This window comes from Microcebus murinus, chromosome 19 (genome assembly GCF_040939455.1).
Source record: "Microcebus murinus isolate Inina chromosome 19, M.murinus_Inina_mat1.0, whole genome shotgun sequence".
Classification (NCBI taxonomy): Eukaryota; Metazoa; Chordata; class Mammalia; order Primates; family Cheirogaleidae; genus Microcebus; species Microcebus murinus.
In genome coordinates this window covers 12791717-12812233 of record NC_134122.1, presented here as the reverse complement: position 1 = coordinate 12812233, position 20517 = coordinate 12791717, and the positions used below count along the sequence as shown (strand labels likewise).

The 20517-nt window shown below is 37.1% G+C and overlaps 1 protein-coding gene across 3 annotated transcripts in view; it reads right to left on the bottom strand.

Moving 5' to 3' along the window:
• The window catches only part of SMG1 (SMG1 nonsense mediated mRNA decay associated PI3K related kinase), a 105424-nt gene that overhangs the window by 38582 nt on the left and 46325 nt on the right, over positions 1–20517 (bottom strand). For all 3 annotated transcript variants that reach the window (XM_012736041.2, XM_075995141.1, XM_075995143.1), the window contains 18 exons: positions 20138–20239; positions 18568–18837; positions 15540–15670; positions 15197–15358; positions 14295–14413; positions 13379–13466; positions 13188–13289; positions 12556–12696; positions 11812–12011; positions 10999–11195; positions 10665–10829; positions 9771–9925; positions 7523–7665; positions 7165–7366; positions 3183–3292; positions 2331–2478; positions 1793–1952; positions 947–1067 (listed from right to left, as the gene is read on the bottom strand). In XM_012736041.2, coding sequence (XP_012591495.1) covers positions 947–1067; positions 1793–1952; positions 2331–2478; positions 3183–3292; positions 7165–7366; positions 7523–7665; positions 9771–9925; positions 10665–10829; positions 10999–11195; positions 11812–12011; positions 12556–12696; positions 13188–13289; positions 13379–13466; positions 14295–14413; positions 15197–15358; positions 15540–15670; positions 18568–18837; positions 20138–20239 — 2716 coding nt within the window. The remainder of the gene's footprint in view (positions 1–946; positions 1068–1792; positions 1953–2330; positions 2479–3182; positions 3293–7164; positions 7367–7522; positions 7666–9770; positions 9926–10664; positions 10830–10998; positions 11196–11811; positions 12012–12555; positions 12697–13187; positions 13290–13378; positions 13467–14294; positions 14414–15196; positions 15359–15539; positions 15671–18567; positions 18838–20137; positions 20240–20517) is intronic.

Genomic DNA, 20517 nt, shown 5'->3' with positions numbered 1-20517 from the left:
GAGCAAGAGTGAGACCCCATCTCTACCAAAAATAGAAAAAAATTAGCCAAAGGCATGGTGGCGCATGCCTGTAGTCCCAGTTACTCAGGAGGCTGAGGCAGGAGGATCACTTGAGCCCAAGAGTTTCAGGTTGCTGTGAGCTAGGCTGATGACATGGCATTCTAGCAGGAGCAACAGAGTGAGACTCTGTCTCAAAAAAAAAGATATACAATGGTAACTATGCAAATGAAAGATGCTCAATATCATCAATTATCAGGAAAATGTAAATAAAAACATGAGCTATTATTATACATCCATTCCAATGATTAAAATTAAAAAGACAATACCAAAGAGGTAAAACAACTGGAACTTCCATAAGATGCCAGAGGAATTTTAAACATACAACTTGATAAGAAACTGCCCAACTATTTTATGTGATCATTTTACTTTTGGCCTTTATTCAAGAGACACAAATGTATGCCCACTCAAAGACTTGTACATGAATGTTCCCAGCAACTGTATACTTAACAGTCCAATTTGAAAAAAACCTAAATTATCTATCAAAGGAGGAAAAGAAAAACAAATTGTGGCATATGCATACAATGTTAACACTATTCAACATTAAAAGGGAACATATTTCTGATACATGCAAGATGGATGAACCTTAAAAACACCATGCTGAGCAAGAGAAGCCAGACACAGGAGAATTTACTGCATGATTCCATTTATGTGAAGCTTTAGTAAAGACAAGTCTAAGCTACAATGATAAACCCCAAATCAGTAATTGCCTAGGACAGGGGCGAATGAGAGAGCGGCACAAGGGAACCTAGAAGGGTGAAATAAATATTCTACATCTTGATTATATTTGCAGTTACAGAAGGTAAGACATTAAAACTCACTGAACTGTGCACTTAAAATGTGTAATTTTTATCTCAAAAAGCTAATTTTAAAAAATAAGACCACTTACCTTTGATTTTCTCCAACAACTGATTCTGGTACATAGTATATCTTAATGCCTGCATCCATGGCCTCACATCATGTTGTTTACATGAACGTAAAGCTTCATTGAAGAGTGGAATAAGGCAGTCCTGCCAGAGAAAAACCAAGATTACTAAATGAAAAAACACACTCTTGGGATGTTTGTAGATACACTGCTACAAAGTAAGACCTCTGTTCTCTAGTATAATGTTGATAACTCCAATATGGGTTGGCTCCTTCAGATCTATTCCAGTTTTATATATCAAACTATCCCCTCCTTCCATCATTTTTATCTTCTAATCTTTTACACTCTAAAAGAAAACTTTGTTTTGCAGGGGAAACAAATTTTTCAGAACATTAAGTCCAAATTATCATATACAAAGCACACCACAAAAAAGTAATCATATTTACTATAAAGCAGAAGCTAAACTGCAGAAAAACAAAGACTATAATTCCTTTGGGAAGGTCCCATCTTTAGCTGAACTTTACTCTATTTGAGAGGAGAAAGGTGTGTCTTTGTTTGAGTCAAATCTAAAATTTACATAATCTGCCAAGAGGAAGTATCTTTATATACACCACCCCTGTACTCCCACACACATACACACACATAAAAATGGAGCAATTAGCCATCTTTGAGAGGTTATTTTAGGTTCTTCATGTGCCCCACATACTTCTCTCAGATCAAAGTCTATCTGAAAGTGGCATTTCAGATTTCTGGATTTACTAGCTTGTCCAACTACAAATGCTATTTTTAAAACTTGAAATATAAGGTCTTTGTTCTAAAGTACTATTAATGTGTATAAGAATATGCTCATAAAAATACACATATACACACCTCTGTTGAAAGCCTGTTAGAAACTGTGTTCTCCAAAGCAGATGAGCAATACAGCTGTAAGGTACTCAGAACTGGCAAGGACTGTGAAACTGTTAAAGTAGAAAGTCTCAGTGGTCCGATAGCTATGCGGGATGTTTGCTTCAAGTACTTTACCACGTTTCTGAAACAAAACATTTACTGTCAATTAGTTAATGAAATTTTTCAACTTGTAACCACTAAAGAAATAAAGCAGCTGATAAGAAGCTACCACACTACCATCCAAAGTTGGGGGAAGCAAGAGGCGCAGACAGCTCTGTAGTAAAATGATATTAAGTCAAGACGTGATTTTGGGGGGTTTTACATTTTATTTTCAATTTCAGTCAGTGTTGGCAAGTGGCATTCACGTATCATATTGCTTCTATGATGAAAATAAAGCCATTAGCACTAGTATTTAGCATTAATATAATCTAATAACTGTCTCCTCCCAGCCCTCTCCATCCCATGTCACTTATCGTATGATATACATGATATATATTTACCTCCTTAAGATTAAACTTACTCAGTTATAGACTGCCATTTCTGATCTTGATCTATGTGGTTTAAAGCAGTTGCCAAACAAACAGAACTTCTCAACAACTGAACTTCAATGGATTTCTGAAGTTCCCTTGGATCTGGACTTAACATGTTAGGAAGCAGTTTTTTCATATCTACAGAAGTTAAATAAATATCATTAAGTTAATTAGCTTTTATTGTACAACAGTGATAATATATTTTGATAAACATTTGACAATGAATAACAATACCTCTTTTCATATTTAAGTCCAAGCAGCTAAACACTACAATTAAGGATTTCTTATAGCTATATAAGAATCATTACCTCGTATAAAATTACTATACCTCAGACCCCTAAAAATCAGTTGCCTTCCAAGGCTCAAAAATCAGTACATCAACCTACTATATAAAGGTGCAAATCAAGACCTAAATAGCAGATCTTACTGAATCTAGCAAATTTACTACCACACAGAATACTCATAAAACTTTATTATAACATTTCACAAAATGTTCCACTTGTGATAAAGAACTTAATGAGCCACAAGATGAAAATCAAGAAAAAATTTAATTTTCTATAGAAAAATATTTAGCTTAAACACTACAATTTTTCAAACAAAATGGCTAGAAAAAAGTACTAATGGAGCCTTTTTTTAAAGTTTGCTTAATCTTAAACTGTTTTTCATTGGCCAAAACAAATGTAAATAGAACAGCCCTAAATTTGTTATTTCTCATGGGACTCTGCCTGCCCCAAATAAATGTAAAAATGCCTTCCTGATTTTCCAGTAAAATATACTAAGCCAAACATTTTGAGCAACTTGTCCAAAAAAATTATTAATTTTAAAATTATTTTCTCAAATACCTATTTTTTCCTTTGATCCTCCAGCAAGTAGATTGATATTTTCTCCTGGTAACAATTCTAATTGCTCAGTACATTCAACAAATTCTCCAGACTCAAAACTGCTTAGTGATCTGTAATTAAAATAGTGTTTAGCTTATATTACACCCTATCCGGCCCGTAGAACCATTAAAAAAAAACAGCAAGTTCCAGAAAAACAACATGGTATACAGCATTATTCTAAAGATATTGCTTCCACGAGTATGCCACTATTTTTGTTTTCATGTTGAAGATGTGACTACCAACTTAATTAGCACTGAAATTGGAGCGGTACACAGGAAAGTCACAGCTAAAGGCCTTCAGTTGTACTTACTCAGCCCTGCGTGTCTCCTTCCTCTTTTTGTGTGTTGCAACCTGTTATCCCCAGGGCCTGGCCAACACACTGACAGTAGACCTCTGCAGGCAACTTTGACACTCAGTTCTCTCCAAGATGCTGCTGAACTCTCTGCACCATTACTCACCTATGGCATGAGTCCCTGCAGATCTCCTCCCATCTCAATCCTGCCTACTTTCAATACTGACATCCCTGCCTGTCTCCCTTTTTCACCTGTTTCTCTTCTTTCAAAGAATTCTTCCTTTCCATCTCCTCACTTTACCTAAAAAAAAAATGACAACACCTCTGAAACTGTTTCCTAGTGTCCTGCAGCACCAATGCATGGAAAAGAGGCCTCATCCTTGCAGCTACACGCTGCTTCTTTCAGATCCTTCACTCTCCCCATTTCTACCACACCTGCTCTTCAAAACTAGGAATAAAACTTACAGTTTCTCACTCCCTGTTCCATCTCTGCCTATCCCTCTTCCCTGACGACTCACCCTGAAGCCAACACTGCATATCACTGACTGACTGTACCTGCTTCTACCTAGATCAATGCCACCACAGGCTCCTCAAAGGAGCCTTGATTACTGGGCACTGATGAACTGCTGAGTTTTAGTAACCAACACATTTATCATTTCTGCCACTACAGGGTCTTGAGTCCTCACCAGTGGCAGATTTCCTTGTCCCCACTAGGTTCTACAATACCCTACACTTTCAGTTAATGACTGATTCCCCAGGGGGAAAAAAAAAACACAGGCTTTAATTCTCTCTACCCCTATTCCCAATCCACCATACACTCCCCAAACTCTGTCTACACCCAACTTTAACTGCTTTCCTTTAGGCGAAAAGGCGAGCTCTGACTAACCCTTTTATCAATGTTCTTCCTACTGTTTCTTCAACCTCTGCTTTCTAGTGGCTCCATCTCCTTGGCCTAAAAGAGCACTCAGTCTCTCCAACACAAAGTAACCACATATTCTTCCACTTCCTCTCCTTGACTTTAAGAAAAATTCACTGACCAAACACCTACTTCAAGCTTTTCATTTTCAAATTTGTCTACCATTTAAAATTATTCAACTTGGTTTCACTCTTTATCTCTCTATAAAAAACTCTTCTTCCTTATACTCCCTGCAACATATGACAAGGCTGACTGCTCCCACCTGGATTTGCTATATCTAAGACACTTCCTTCCTCTATGTCTTTGTGTTTTCTTCAATGGCTTCCTCTGTAATCCCTTCGTAAAATACTAAAACCTTTGCCTTCTTTCTTTTACACTCACTATTCTCTAGATGCTGATCTCCGGTTTGGTAGCTTAGAAAGGCTCTAGATTACAGAGGGAGAAAAGGAAAGAGGACTTTTACTTATTACCCATATACTAATGATCCCCAAATATCTCTAACTTAGACTTTTTCCTTAATTCTAAATCCATTTCTTTTGTTTTTGTTTGAGAAAGAGTCTCACTCTGTTGCCTAGGCTACAGTGCCGGACGTTAGCCTAGCTCACAGCAACCTCAAACTCCTGGGCTCATGTGATCCTTCTACCTCAGCCTACTGAATAGCTGGGACTACAGGCATGCACCACCATGCCCAGCTAATTTTATCTATATATTTTTAGTTAGCCAATTAATTTCTTTCTATTTTGAGTAGAGACGGGGTCTTGTTCTTGCTCAGGCTGTTTTCGAGTTCCTCTACCTTGAGTGATCCGCCTCAGCCTCCCAGAATGCTAGGATTACAGGCGTGAGCCACCACACCAGACTTCATCCACATCTTAAACATGCCTAAGTGTTCTCTGTGTGTCCTTACTTTAGTTAATAGGATCTTTTCTCCTCCCTCTACCGTTGCTCCTGCAAATTAATGGTCTACATGACTCTTTTTTTTTTTTTTAGATAGAGTCTCACTTTGTTGCCCAGGCTAGAGTAAGTGCAGTAGCGTCAGCCTAGCTCACAGCAACCTCAATCTCCTGGGCTCAAGCAATCCTACTCAGCCTCCTGAGTAGCTGGGACTACAGGCATGTGCCACCATGCCCAGCTAATTTTTTGTATATATATTTTTAGTTGGTCAATTAATTTCTATTTTTAGTAGAGACAGGGTCTTACTCAGGCTGGTTTTGAACTTCTGACCTCGAGCGATTCACCTGCCTTGGCCTCCCAGAGTGCTAGGATTACAGGCGTGAGCTACCGCGCCCTGCCTTCTACATGCCTCTTATTCTACATACCTCCAATTTCTTTAAAACACAACAGAGTGAACCACCAAGTCAGGTCAGAAAACATCTCTGTTCAAATCCCACCTGAGATTTTCTATTTTACTGGGAGTAAACAAAGTCCTCTTCTCAGTTCCCAGCTACTTTCCACCCTTATCTCCTACTATTCAGGCTCCTCCAACCACACTGGCCTCCCAGCCATTTCCAGAATATTCCGAGCCCATCATTCTCATATCAGCTCTGTTCCCTCTGGTCTGTACCAATACGGCATCCTCGTGGGCATTCCCTGATCTTGTGTCTTCCCCCACTAGAAAGTCAACTTTAACTTTGCATGCTTTCTTTGAGGCACAGGTACAATTAATCTTTCTATCAATGTTCTATATCCTGCTTCTTCAACCTTTGCTTTAAAAGGTTAGAATTCATGTCTGTTTTATGTACTGCTCTGTCCCACTGCTGCCTGGCACACAGTATGCTCTCAATAAAGAAATCGCGGGTTAACCCATATACTAGCAGAAGGCAAGAATATCATACAAAGTCTAATGACCTTTATTTTCCCAGCCAATTGTCTAGGATACAGTGAGTACTCAACTTTGAATCACAGGATTAATAAATGCACAGAGAAATGAGAAGAAACGAGACAAGAGTTTAACGTGCAGATGTTCACAAATTCTGCCCTGATAAGAACAAATTTTTTTAATATATTCAAACCTAATTTAGAAACAAACCATCAAATGTGATCCTTTATAAAGAACTGACAAATTTCTCTTCATATTCATTTTTTAAATTTATTTTATTTTATTTATTCCTGTCAACCTGGCTAGAGCACAGCGGCATCATCATAGCTCACTGCAACCTCAAATTCCTGGGCTCAAGCAATCCTCCTGCCTCAGCCTCCCAAGTACCTGCAACTACAGGCACACACCACCACACCTGGCTAATTTTCCTACTTTTTGTAGAGATGGAGTCTCGCTCTTGTTCAGGCTGGTCTTGAACTCCTGCGCTCCAGTGATCCTCCTATCTCAGTCTCCCAAAGTGCTAGGATTACAGGCATGAGCCACCATACCTGGCCTTGCACTTATTTTGATATAATTTTCAAGCAGTATCTAGGGGTTTCTTTCCCACTCTGTCAACCTTTAAGGGTGATCATATATCTAGGTTTTAGAATATAGGTTCTGAGAATCAACAGCAAGTCACTGTCTCAGTAGCTGTGAGTTTACTTTCCCATTACATAAATACCTCTTCATCTCTAATGTTGCTTTCTTGTTGTAGTCATTTTGATAATATCATTATTATTGGAAATACAACAATTTTGTATTTGCACATACGACCAATTTTAGTATTTTTTTTGCCATACAGGAAAACTTCACAGTTATCAAAGATTTGTTTGAACTGGGTTAAGTATCATAATTTATAATTAGAAAAAGAAAGTCTTACTTTATATAGTTGAAATCAGCTTTTAGGTTGAGGGAAGTAGAACTGGTACTCTTTTTCAAGTCATGGATAGCATTCTGCCAGTCCTGTACAGCAGCCCAGTCAGCAATTGAGATGTAGCACTCACATGCTTTATTTCCTAAATAATTTATAACCTCAGGAGAAGAATCAGTTGGTTTGGACAGGACAGTTTTTCTGGATTCACCTGAGTGAAAAAGTATTTTATGAAATAAGAGAGAGATTCAGAGTAATTATAAATGTTTCAAAAAGCATACAAACCTAAAAATATACAATATGATCATCACTACAAAATATTTCACTACAATTTTTGCTTTGTTTCATTTAAATAATGAATGCTCACCATTCAGAGAATGCTTGGGGCTGGCACTGTTACGCCCAGCATTGGCCAACGTGAGCACAGACTTGTCAAAGCCAGAGATGCAGCAATCCACACCTGTCATGGCACAAAGGTGCTCTTGGTACTCCACAGAGGCCTTTTCAAACCTTAAATGCAAATTGAAGCAGTTTTATTTCAAATACACATATCTCATTTTTCAAAATAATAATAGTGAAAGAATGGATCAGGCCAGGCATGGTGGCTCACGCCTCTAATCCTAGCACTCTCAGAGGCCGAGGCAGGCGGATTGCTCAAGGTCAGGAGTTCAAAACCAGCCTGAGCAAGAGCAAGATCCCATCTCTACTAAAAATAGAAAGAAATTAATTGGCCAACTAAAAATATATAGAGAGAAAAAATTAGCCGGGCATGGTAGCACATGCCTGTAGTCCCAGCTACTCGCGAGGCTGAGGCAGGAGGATTGCTTGAGCCCAGGAGTTTGAGGTTGCTGTGAGCTAGGCTGACACCACAACACTATAGCCCAGGCAACAGAGAGAGACTCTGTCTCAAAAAAAAGAATGGATTACTCAATAAATTAAGCTAAGACAGTGAGATAACTATGCCGCAGGGGTGTAAATTAGATCTCTTCCTCACAACAAATGAAACTAAACTAAGTTCAAAGAAAGTTCAATGTTAAAAATACAAGACAGTATAAAGTAACTAGTAGAAAACATCTATAAGTAACTGATGATAATGTGTAGAAAAGCTACGTTGAAATGCAAGGAAAGAATGTACAACATAACAGATCTAACTGCATAATAAGGACACTTCTGAGTGTCCAAAATACAACATAAACATTAAAAACAAATTATAATAAATTAGACATCAATAATCTTAAGTGTACAATAAAATTTTGCAGATTAATAAAGGAAAAAAAGAGAGGCCATGAAGACAACAACCCATGTTTTGAAAAATCAGAAATGGTCAATATATGGGGAACAGTTCCATGTTATTAATAAATAAAGAAATATAAACTACAGCTATTTTCACTCATGGTTGTAACAGGGTTCTTATTTCTCAGTGACCCAAAATAAGGGAAGAGGGTACTCTATCATTAGGGATATAAATTATAGCCATCTTTTCTGTAGGTTAACTTAGTAATAGAAGGTATCATAACATAAGTCTTATGGTCTACAGCCTTTCTTCTAGTAAACAGACTTGTACAATGGATCCACAAAAGTATCAGAAATATGAGCAGAAGTTTTAAGTGCCATGGTGCATTAAGATTAGTAAGGTGGGGCATGATGGCTCATGTTTGTAATCTGAGAGAAACCCCAACTCCACAAAAAAATAGAAAAATAAAAAAATTAGCCAGACATGGTGGTGCACATGCCTATAGTCCCAGCTACGCAGGAGAAAGACTAAGCCAGGAGGATCGCTTGAGCCCAGGCATTGGAGGATGCAGTGACACTGCACTCCAGCAGCCTGGGCGACAAAGCAAAACCTTGTCTCAAAAAAAGAGAGAGAGAAAGAAAAGATTAGTAAAAAACATCTGAATCAACCTCAATGTCCAACAAGGAATATTAAATTATGGTACACTCACAAACACTCCATTAAAAATCATGTTGTAGAATACTGAACATGGAAAAATATTTTTAAAAATAGTGTTGAGTGCAAAAAGTCATAAAACCATGTGCCTATGTACACTGCTGTTTCTGTAATAAGAGGAGGAAAAAACTATCAAAGAAAAAAGAACCAGAAGCATATATACCAAAACTAACAGTTACCATAAGGAGGTGGAATTATAAACAGTTTTTTATTTTCCTAAATTTTCAGGATTGGGTTAAACGAACATAAATGAGCACAGACTATTATGGTATATGCTCCTTTACCTAGAGGAATTAAATGAGTTTAGATGTAGAGTTCATAAGACTAATGAGCAAATACTCTTGCAATAAAGGGTAATTTGTACCACATACTGATATGGAAAGTTCTCAATTCAGGATCAAGCTCAAAAGTATTTATAAAACAAGTAACTGGCAGGTATTGATTTACAGAACGATTTCCTACTAATTCCAAAATAAGAAAGGCACTTAAGTATTGCTGCTAATTAAAGAACAAATTAAATATGATTCCTGGTAAAGTGCTTTATAGGAAGCTTCAATTGCTGAAATTAAACAAAACTGTTTCAACATTTAATTACCATGCTAGCCAGTAATACAAAGGATTTAAACACAAAGTAATCCTATCACTCCTTTCATTCCTTCCAACTTACCTCCCTTCAGCCTGTTGGGCCACTGAGTTAATCCAGAGAAGATTTTTTCCGACAATAGAAGATGACCAGACGGCAATTCCCTGTATAGCTTCAGGACAATGAAGTTCACACAATGCTTCTACCACCATCATAATGGTTACTTCCAATTCATTCCCCTGAAAATGTCATTCAAAAAAATTAATCACAGACCTCAATTCTATTAACATTCAAATCCCTACTAAATTTACAACTACTAATCACAGACTAAGCCTATTTAAAGTCAAATATATTTAACAATTATTTTCATATTAGTTAGCTTATAATTTTTAAAATGTTAAGTATGAAATACCAGCCACAAAAGGTAACAAATAGAAACTTAGCAGCACATGGGTGTTAATCTCTGCCAACCCATCCCACATTTAATCTGTGGCCTATGTAGGAATAACATATTACTCCATGTGTTAACAGAAAGCAGAAATAAACATGAATTAAAGAATCATTAACTTCATGTCTTTGAATGTTGTTTATTGGCATTACCTTAATCAGTAAACATTCTGTTATTTTTGGATTTTATTTATTTATTGTGAGCCCACGTACAAACCAGGAATTATTCAAGTACTTTTCCATAATTTTAATAATTGTTTCTCTCATAAACAAAATCCTTAGAATTACCTTTAAAGTTCCAACCTTTAAGTTCCAACCATAAGAAATGTGTATTTTTTAACATGTTCTATGTATAAAACATAAATAGGTGACTTTGGCAGCTGTTGCTTTTACAAAATATAGAATCAAAAGCTTTGAAGATGAATCAAAATTTTAACTTATTTTATCTCTGGATTAAATCATACCAAAAAAATTAAACCCACGTTTTCTAATTAACAGATTTTTAAAAAAATTCCAAACACACCACTTTACCTGAGATAGGTTAGTTGTCTTCATCTCTGTAAGCAAGTCAAAGCCATGCCTCACTGTCACTGCAGGCTGGCCTGCCAACAAGCCAACCCTCATGATGGAGAGTCGGATCCGGGTCAGCCAGTCTTGGCAAGTTTGACGATTGGTATAGAAAAAAGTCCTGATGACCTTTAAAATAAGGGGAAAGAAGAGCTCAGGATTGGTTCAAATTATAGGTATTGATGTCTCAAACACATAAAAACACATATAAACAAGTCTACTATGATTTCACCTCTGCACATATGCCTGGTTTGATCACAAAACTAGTACAAGGAAACACTATCCCATTGAAACCAACCTTGGGAGGTGATGTTAATGCATTAGCACATCCCTCATATGCATTATACATTAATTTCTCTAGATTTTCCAGATATTGCAGAAGAAGAACAAGTCTAAGTTGGTTGCTGCCGTGGCCTTCATCATTGTCTGCAGTTGTCCACTGACTAACATCTTGATCAGGGTTTAACGTGTGAGCTGCAAGACTTCGAATGATACCTGAAAGCAAAAACAGCATGCTAAATTTTTAAAAATCTTTCATGATTCTAGAATAAATGTGAATTTATTTCACAAATTCACATTTATCAAGCATCCTTTCTCTATCCATCATTTAAAAATAAAAAATCCCAACATGAAATATCTTTCAATTTAGGGGGAAAGTGTTTTCTCCACACAAATCTCCTGTTTTTCAACAAAAACAACATACTATATTACTAATACCACTACTGGAAGGCAGCTATGCTCACCACTATACCACCAACGCACTAATACCACTATTTAATGAAAGCTTATTCTAACCCTCATATCTGTAAATTATTGGTTTTATATTTTAAATCATACATTCTCAAATCTTTGTTTTAACACAGATATGAACCATTATTTCTTATTTATTTATTTATGTATTTTGAGACAAGAATCTCACTCTGTTGCCCCGGCTAGAGTGCCGAGGCTGACAGGCTGGTCTTGAACTCCTGAGCTGAAACAATCTGCCCACCTCAGCTTCCCACAGTGCTAGGATTACAGGGGTGAGACACCACAACCAGTTCCATTATTTCTTAATAGGGCTTTGAAAGTATTCATCTCACAAAGTTTGAAAAAGCACAGAGTCATTTACCTTCAATTGTCTGAAAGGTGTCTTGAGCTCTGCCCAGTGGGGTTCTCAACTTAGAAAGGACAGTAAATTGTGCTGCTTCCCAAATAGCCCACTGCCAGAGGACAGCATCTGTCTTTAGGAGATTTCGGGGAATTGTTGATTGGTCACGCTTATCCAATCTCTGGCAGCTATAGAACAATCTTTCTAACCAGTTGTCCTTCCTGCGAGAAGTAGTTTCATATTTATTAGAAAATCACAACTTCTATTAATTAAAAAAAAAAAAAAAAAACTGCAAGGTGAATGGGAATAAGGAACTATAATTTTTCCTACCCCAAAAAGGCAAAATCCATGAAATTGAGAAAAATTATAGCCAAACTCTGATTCTGGAGCCTTTTACAGTTAAAGCAGAATGGTATGGATGGGATATTGGGGTAAACAGCTCATGACAATTTAGCTGTCTGGATAAAACATTCAACGTGACTAAGCATATCTACGCCCCAAACTCCTGCCCAAAATATTAAAGACATCAGTTCGGTTAACAGTCAACCATATTTCATTATTCAATTTCAAAGCCCATTCTTTTGTTTCTATAGCTACTATCTTCAAAGCAATTTTCCCATGGAAGAAAATGAAAATAACCCATTTGAGAAGAATGTTACTTTCTACTCCACCACTCGGGACATAATTTCTCCTCAAAACTGGGTAGAAGGTTAAGATACTCTTAAAATTAGTTTTCCCAGATGTAACAGTCAAGAAATGCCTTACCCTGTTCTATGAGAGTTCCCATACAAAATAAAACTAATAACATCAGAGAAATCTTGTGGGTGGAATGTGTTACTTGGCGCTTTACTCATGTGACTTCTTAATGCCAAAGAAATTTCTTGAATTTCTGTGTGATTATTATTACTGTAGACAGAAAATAAAGTCACTGTTAAGCAAAATGTTTTAGTTAAAAGGTTATCACATACTATAAATGGGTTATTTCCTTGTTAACTGTAAGCAAAAATATACTAAAATTGAGAATTTAAAATGAATACAGACGTGGTATTACAACTTCATAATTCCGGGCTCTTAAAGCTCACAAATCAACTTAATGAAAACACAGTAAGAGATTACAGTTTAGTTTTTCAAATATGTGAACTATTAAGAAACATATTTTGGTACTATATGACTTAATTTATACTATTATGATTTTATAAGCCTCATTTAAAAAATGTTTGTTATTTTCTTCTAGATATGCAAAATTTGATCCTTTGACACCACTTCAATCACTGAAAAGAAGTGCCATACAAGATATGACATTAATACACTAACAGACAAGTTGTCTTTTCTTAAAACTAGATAACTAGACAATATAAACATAGTGGGATGTCTTTGCCCCAAGACAACTGTTATACCTTAGGACAACATCTAAAGGAATTGACTTCAACAGCTTTCCAAATGCTTGTCGAATACGAGTTCCACTATGGACTAGTTGAACACGGCAAACATCAACACACCTATGTAAAAATGAAACAGATATGGCAGGTGTGATAACATTTCCACACTCTTAGGGCCAGAATCAAAAGACATAATCTGTAGTCCATACCTCTGTAGAAGATCATCTGGCAAGGAAGAGGACAGAGCATGGAGACTGCTGCATGCTTGCAGACAGATATTCACATCTTCAACAAGAGCTTTTAGAAATTAAAAGACAGTTACTTTCAGCTTTCCAAGAGAAATTATATACCAGTTTGCCATAATTTTCTGAATCCATTCACTAATTCAACAGTTAGTGCATACTATGGACTAGGAACTATTCTTGCCTGAAATCATCACTGAAAATAACATTTGGGGAAATGAAATGTTCAATGAAATCCACTTAAAGTAATCCACTTAGTCTATACACAAACCTTTTTCTGAGGGAAAATTATATGGAATTTATAAACATTCACATACGCTTCAAAATGTGACAATCATTTTTTAAAAACTTAATTTTCAGGCCAGGCGCGGTGGCTCTCGCCTGTAATTCTAGCACTCTGGGAGGCCGAGACAGGCGGATTGCTCGAAGGTCAGGAGTTCGAAACCAGCCTGAGCAAGAGCAAGACCCCGTATCTACTATAAATAGAAAGAAATCAATTGGCCAACTAATACATATAGAAAAAATTAGACGGGCATGGTGGCACATGCCTGTAGTCCCAGCTACTCGGGAGGCTGAGGCAGGAGGATTGCTTGAGCCCAGGAGATCGAAGTTGCTGTGAGCTAGGCTGACGCCACTGCACTCACTCTAGCCTGGGCAACAAAGCGAGACTCTGTCTCAAAAAAAAAAACAAAAACAAACAAAAAAAACCCTTAATTTTCAAATTCTAAGAATGAAAAAACATCAAGACTGATTGTTTATCTGTCAGTAAAATAGGGATTATACATCTTCGGTCAGGAAAAGCACTGAAGTAACCACTTTCTCCCACTACCAACGAAACATATAAAAGTTGATGAACAAAATAAAAAAAACTAGAGAGTCTTACTGTTGGCTAAAAGGCCTTTGCAAAATTTATGGAAAGATGGAAGAGAGAATAAAGGTGCATATGTTTCAGACTTCTTCATTAAAACAGCCACTTCCAAAGCCCAAGTCATTAACAGTTTCCTAAAATACAAAATATACAGTTGATATTACATTTAAAAAAATAACAACACATTTTAAAAGCCTATTCACTTCTTACACTGGTTTTCTTTTGGTTTTTCAAACATCTCAAGCATTAAGAAACAAAAATAGGCCAGGTGTGGAGGCTCCCGCCTGTAATCCTAGCACTCTGGGAGGCTGAGGTGGGAGGATCACTCAAGGTCAGGAGTTCAACACCAGCCTGAGCAAGAGCCAGACCCCATCTCTACTAAAAATAGAAAGAAATTAATTGGACAACTAAAAATACATAGAAAAAATTAGCCGAGCATGGTGGCACATGCCTGTAGTCCCAGCTACTCGGGAGGCTGAGGCAGAAGGATTGCTTAAGCCCAGGAGTTGAGGTTGCTGTGAGCTAGGCTGATGTCATGGCACTCTACTGGGCAACAGAGCAAGACTCTGTCTCAAAACAAATAAAATAAAAAAGAAACAAAAATAGAAACTACAAAAATTACTGTCAAAATAGTTGCATGCCTTTTAAGAAAACCTCCCCAAAAGTATAAATTATAAGAAAGAATATAAAAAATCTCTATGCATACAGTCTTCTACAAAACACTGGGAATGAAGTTGAGATTTTTCATGTAATTCTTTTGGGAAAGAACAAGAAGGCCTAGATTAAATAATAAAACCAAATTATAAAGTGTTTTACAGTTAAGAAGCTACTTCACTTCTGTAATCTACATATCTTACTCTCAAATTAGAAAGGTTAACAAAATTAGAACAGTTAATATAAAATATCACTTAAGTTACCTCGTATCCTGGTTAAGGTTATCTTTCTTAAGCAATACTCCCAGAAGATTTAATATAATTGAGAAATGTTTCTTTGTAGCTGTAGTTACAGTACTGATCACGGCTCCATCAAACAAAGAAGGAGAAGAAGAGCTAAGACTACTAGATATAAAGTGGTCATGCCTGAAAGACAAAGTATGGATCATTGTTTCATCTTTATTCAAAAAAAGCAAGCCAAGTCCAAAGATAAATCCACACATATTTCCACACATAATGTACAAATCTGTACATTAAAGGGCTCTTTTTCCTCTTTAAAAATAAAATGCTTTGTAGTTTTTTTCTTAAGGATCCACAAATATACTACCTGGTACAATGAGAATACAATGTGTAGAGCACGGCATATTGAATGGCAGGGAAGTGAACAGCCAGGTCACTGTGCACAATCATCAGATTCTTACTCAGAAGTGCAAAGACGGTTGGAGACAGTGCCCACATCTGATGGTATACAAAAGCAAGTAAAATTTATGTCATCTCTCAGATACTACAAGCACACAAAGAGTTTATCCTTCAAAATAAGTTTAGACATTTTTACAATTAAAATTACAGATATAAATTTGGAAATAACCTAGTACACTAAACTTGAGTCATAAGCAAACACGTTGTGTGGAGACAAGTCAGTAAATAAAAGTTTTGTGGGCCACATAGCATCTCTGTTGCAACATGGTCACTCCTCAACTCTGCCACCATAGTAAGAAAACAGCCACAGACAAAACATAGGAATTAGAGTGGCTGTGTTTCATTCTTTGCAAAAACAGGTGGCAATGTGATGATTCCCCACACTCTGCAAATGGCAAGGTGCCCTGTCTAATGAGGGGAAAAAAAGACACATCCTGCCACTCTTATGCCTTTTCCGTCCTTCCCTTTTCCTTTCTACTAACACACTCCCTGTCACCTAGTCACCCCCACTCCCTCTCCTTGTTTCTAGAGCCCAGGGCATAAGCCTCCTCAAATCTATAAATAAGGTGAACTCTTCAAAAATCAAATGTTAAGGCCGGGTGCGGTGGCTCACGCCTGTAATCCTAGCTCTTGGGAGGCCGAGGCGGGCGGATTGCTCAAGGTCAGGAGTTCAAAACCAGCCTGAGCAAGAGCGAGACCCCGTCTCTACTATAAATAGAAAGAAATTAATTGGCCAACTGATATATATAAAAAAAAATTAGCCGGGCATGGTGGCGCATGCCTGTAGTCCCAGCTACTCGGGAGGCTGAGGCAGAAGGATTGCTCGAGCCCAGGAGTTTGAGGTTGCTGTGAGCTAGGCTGACGCCACGGCACTCACTCTAGCCTGGACAACAAAGTGAGACTCTGTCTCAAAAAAAAAAAAAAAAAAAAAAAGATAAAAAAAAAAAAAATCAAATTTTAGTATGTAAAGAAGTCAAGAGTTTTTACCACAGCCCTCCAACATAAGCCATAACTAGGAATGAAGGAGGCAGCAGCTATGAGATGATTACAAGGCTATCTGATCCAACAACATGGAGTGTGTGCAAACATAAACATCAAATTTTGACTTTTCCATCCTTCTCTTAGAAAATTTTATCCCAGATTACATCACATGACTTTCTACTAAATGTAATGTTTTTCAACCCCTGCATGGTTCCATAAAAGGGAGAAATATATAAACCACGAGCAATAGTTACAAATCAAACACAGGCCACTTCAAATTTCTTTATTGTTTTTCCAAAAGAAAGCATACAGACTGAGTATCCCTTTTTTTTTTTTTTACTGAGATTTCAAGATGTATATTGAGTATCCCTTTTATTAAAAATGCTTGGGACCAGAAATGTTTCAGATTTTGTAGGAATTTTTGGACTTTAGAATATGTACATATACATAATGAGCTTATCATTGGGATGGGACCCAAGTCTAAACACAAAATTCAGGCTGGGCGTGGTGGCTAACGCCTGTAATCCTAGCACAGGGAGGATCCTGGCCTCTAGGAGGCCAAGGCAGGTGGATCGCTTGAGGTCAGGAATTCAAAACCAGCCTGAGCAAGAATGAGACCTCGTCTCTACTAAAAATACAAAGAAATTAATGGACCAACTAAAAATATATATACAAAAAATTAGCTGGGCATGGTGACACATGCCTGTAGTCTCAGCTACTTAGGAGACTGAGACAGTTGGATCGCTTGAGCCCAGGAGACTGAGGTTGCTGTGAGCTAGGCTGATGCCATGGCACTCTAGGCCAGGCAACAGAGTGAGACTCTGTCTCAAAAATAAATAAATAAATAAACAAAATAAACACAAAATTCATGTATGTTTCATATACACCTTATTCACAGAGCCTGAAGGCAATTTATAAAATATTTTTAATAATTTTGTGCATGAAACAAAGTTTTAACTTCATTTTGACTACAACCCCATCACATGAGGTCAGATGTGGAATTTTCCACTTGTGGCATCATGCTGAAGCTCAAAAAGCTTAAAACTGCAGAGCATTTTAGATTTTAGAGTTTTACATTATAGATGCTCAACCAGTAAGTGTAATGCAAATATTACAAAATCTGAAAAAAATCTGAAATCTGAAACACTTCTGGTCCCAAGCATTTCAGATAAGGGATATAACCTGTATGAATGTTACTAGAGAAAAGTTGCCAGTCAAAATATGTAAGACCATATGTAAGCTCCAAATTTAGTAGAGTGAAGGAAAAAAGTACAAGTGGAAAAAGAAAGACTACATATTAAAAGAATTACACAAATTTGAGCTGTGGAAAATGTTGACAAATTTTCTATAAGCATGCTAGAGTAAACAGAAGAAATTCATAAAAAGACATTTTCTAGAAATATAATGGCAAGAAAATATTCCTGCCAATTTCATTTATCCAGGCATGTCCTAAATATGGCCATCTGTTATACAGTGATTCTGTAGACATGACATGATAGTAAGTGAAATACATAAATATGCAATAAGAAAAGGCTTAACTGGCTGGGTGCAGTGGCTCACGCCTGTAATCCTAGCACTCTGGGAGGCCGAGGCGGGTGGATTACTCGAGGTCAGGAGTTCGAAACCAGCCTGAGCAAGAGCGAGACCCCGTCTCTACTACAAATAGAAAGAAACTAATTGGCCAACTAATATATATATATATATATATATATATATATAAATAAAATTAGCCGGGCATGGTGGCGCATGCCTGTAGTCCCAGCTACTCAGGAGGCTGAGGCAGAAGGATTACTTGAGGCCAGGAGTTTGAGGTTGCTGTGAGCTAGGCTGATGCCACGGCACTCACTATAGCCTGCGCAACAAGCGAGACTCTGTCTCAAAAAAAAAAAAGAAAAAGAAAAAAAAGAAAAGGCTTAACCATGAGTAAAACAATGTCATTGCAATTAAAGACTCACCCCAATTAATGAGTTTTTGGCATTTCCGATTGTAGTCAGGGCACTGAGGTCAAATATAACTACAAATTTTGCATTGTCTACATTGAATACATGATTTTTAAAAGCCTCATGTTTTATTTCAGAACAGGCATCAGGAAGTTGTAGACTATGTAGCAGGTTGTTTAGGGCACAAGTCATTTCTCCCAAAATTAACTTATAGGCAGTCTCCAAAACAGGAATATTCTTCAAGCTGAGCACTGCTTGGTAAACAGCATGGGCTACAGCAACAACCTGAAAAAGAGGAAATTTAGGCAAATGATAATTAAATAGAATATAAATCTTCTAAAATTATATGAAAAATCAAATCACTATCTGAATAGTGTTGGTGGCATAAATCAGTTTAAGATTGATAAATTCACTAACCAGAACACCTAAGATTTTAATTTTTAAAAAACCAACCTTAGGGAACCTATAAATGGTCAATGAGCTTTTTCATAAAGCTTTATTACAAATAAAGGGGCACTTTAAATAAAACTGCTGGATGGGTGCAGTGGCTCACACCTGTAATCCTAGCACTTTAGGAAGATGAGGCATGAGGATTACTTGAAGCCAGGAGTTCGAAACTAGCCTGAGCAACACAGTGAAAGCAGGTCTCTATAAAAAATTGAAAAATTAGCAGGGCATAGTGGCAGACGCCTACAGTCCTAGCTACTCAGGCAGCTAAGGCTGGAGGATCACTTGAGCCCAGAGATTCAAGGTTGCAGTGAGCTATGATCGTGCCACTGTACTCTAGGCTGGGTGACCCTGTCTCAAAAAAAAAAAAAGTCAACATCAAAATACATATGCAAATAGCAATTTAAAATTGGTTTTCCTACATTTACTGAGAAAGTCTATAGTGGATTTGAGAAGCTGATAATTTTTATTTACAACATACACAGTACTTCTGAATGTATAACTTTATATAAAAATATCTGCTTATTTTACCCTTTTGAAAATTTAATACAACCAATTTAATAAAAACAAATGAAGGGCCAGGCGTGATGGCTCACACCTATAATCCTAGCACTCTGGGAGGCCAAGGAGGGAGGATCGCTCGAGGTCAGGAGTTCAAAACCAGCCTGAGCAAGAGCAAGACCCCGTCTCTACTCAAAATAGAAAGAAATTAATTGGCCAACTAAAAAGATATATAGAAAAAAATTAGCCAGGCATGTGGCGCATGCCTGTAGTCTCAGCTACTTGGCAGGCTGAGGCAGGAGGATTGGTGAGGCCAGGAGTTGGAGGTTGCTGTGGGCTAGGCTGACGCCATGGCACTCTAGCCCGGGCAACCGAGTGAGACTCTGTCTCAAATCAGAACAAAAGAAAACAAAACAAAAATGATAGACAATCTGAAAGGAGTATTTGGCATACCATTTATCAAGGTATATAGTATGATAACCAACAGATGTTACCTTAAAAGAATCATTACAATCACTACATTCTAAATTAAATACTTATCATTTTACTCAATTTCACTTATGTAGTCTACTAAACAACATTAAATCCAACTCTTCAATGACCAAAGTTATCAAGTCATTGTCAATGTATCACTTACCTCTTTTTCTTTATGATAACGCAAAAATAGTAGTTTAGATGATGGTATAAACAGTTTTTCTACAAATGATGATGGCAGTTTTGTATTTATCTGCTCAACAATCTAAAAGAATAAGATTTTTTAAAATGAGCTTCTCAAGCCACAAAAAGACATGAAGGTGCCTTAAATGCATATTGCTAAGTGAAAGAAGTTAATTGAAAACACTGTACACTATATAATTTCAACTACAAGGCATTCTGGAAAAGGCAAACTATAGAGACAGTAAAATGATCAGGGGTTGCCCAGGGTTTGAGGGGAGGGATGGGGGAGGAGTAGGTGAACACAAGAGATTTCAGGGCAGTAAGACTATCCTATATGATACCGTAATAGTCAATACATGC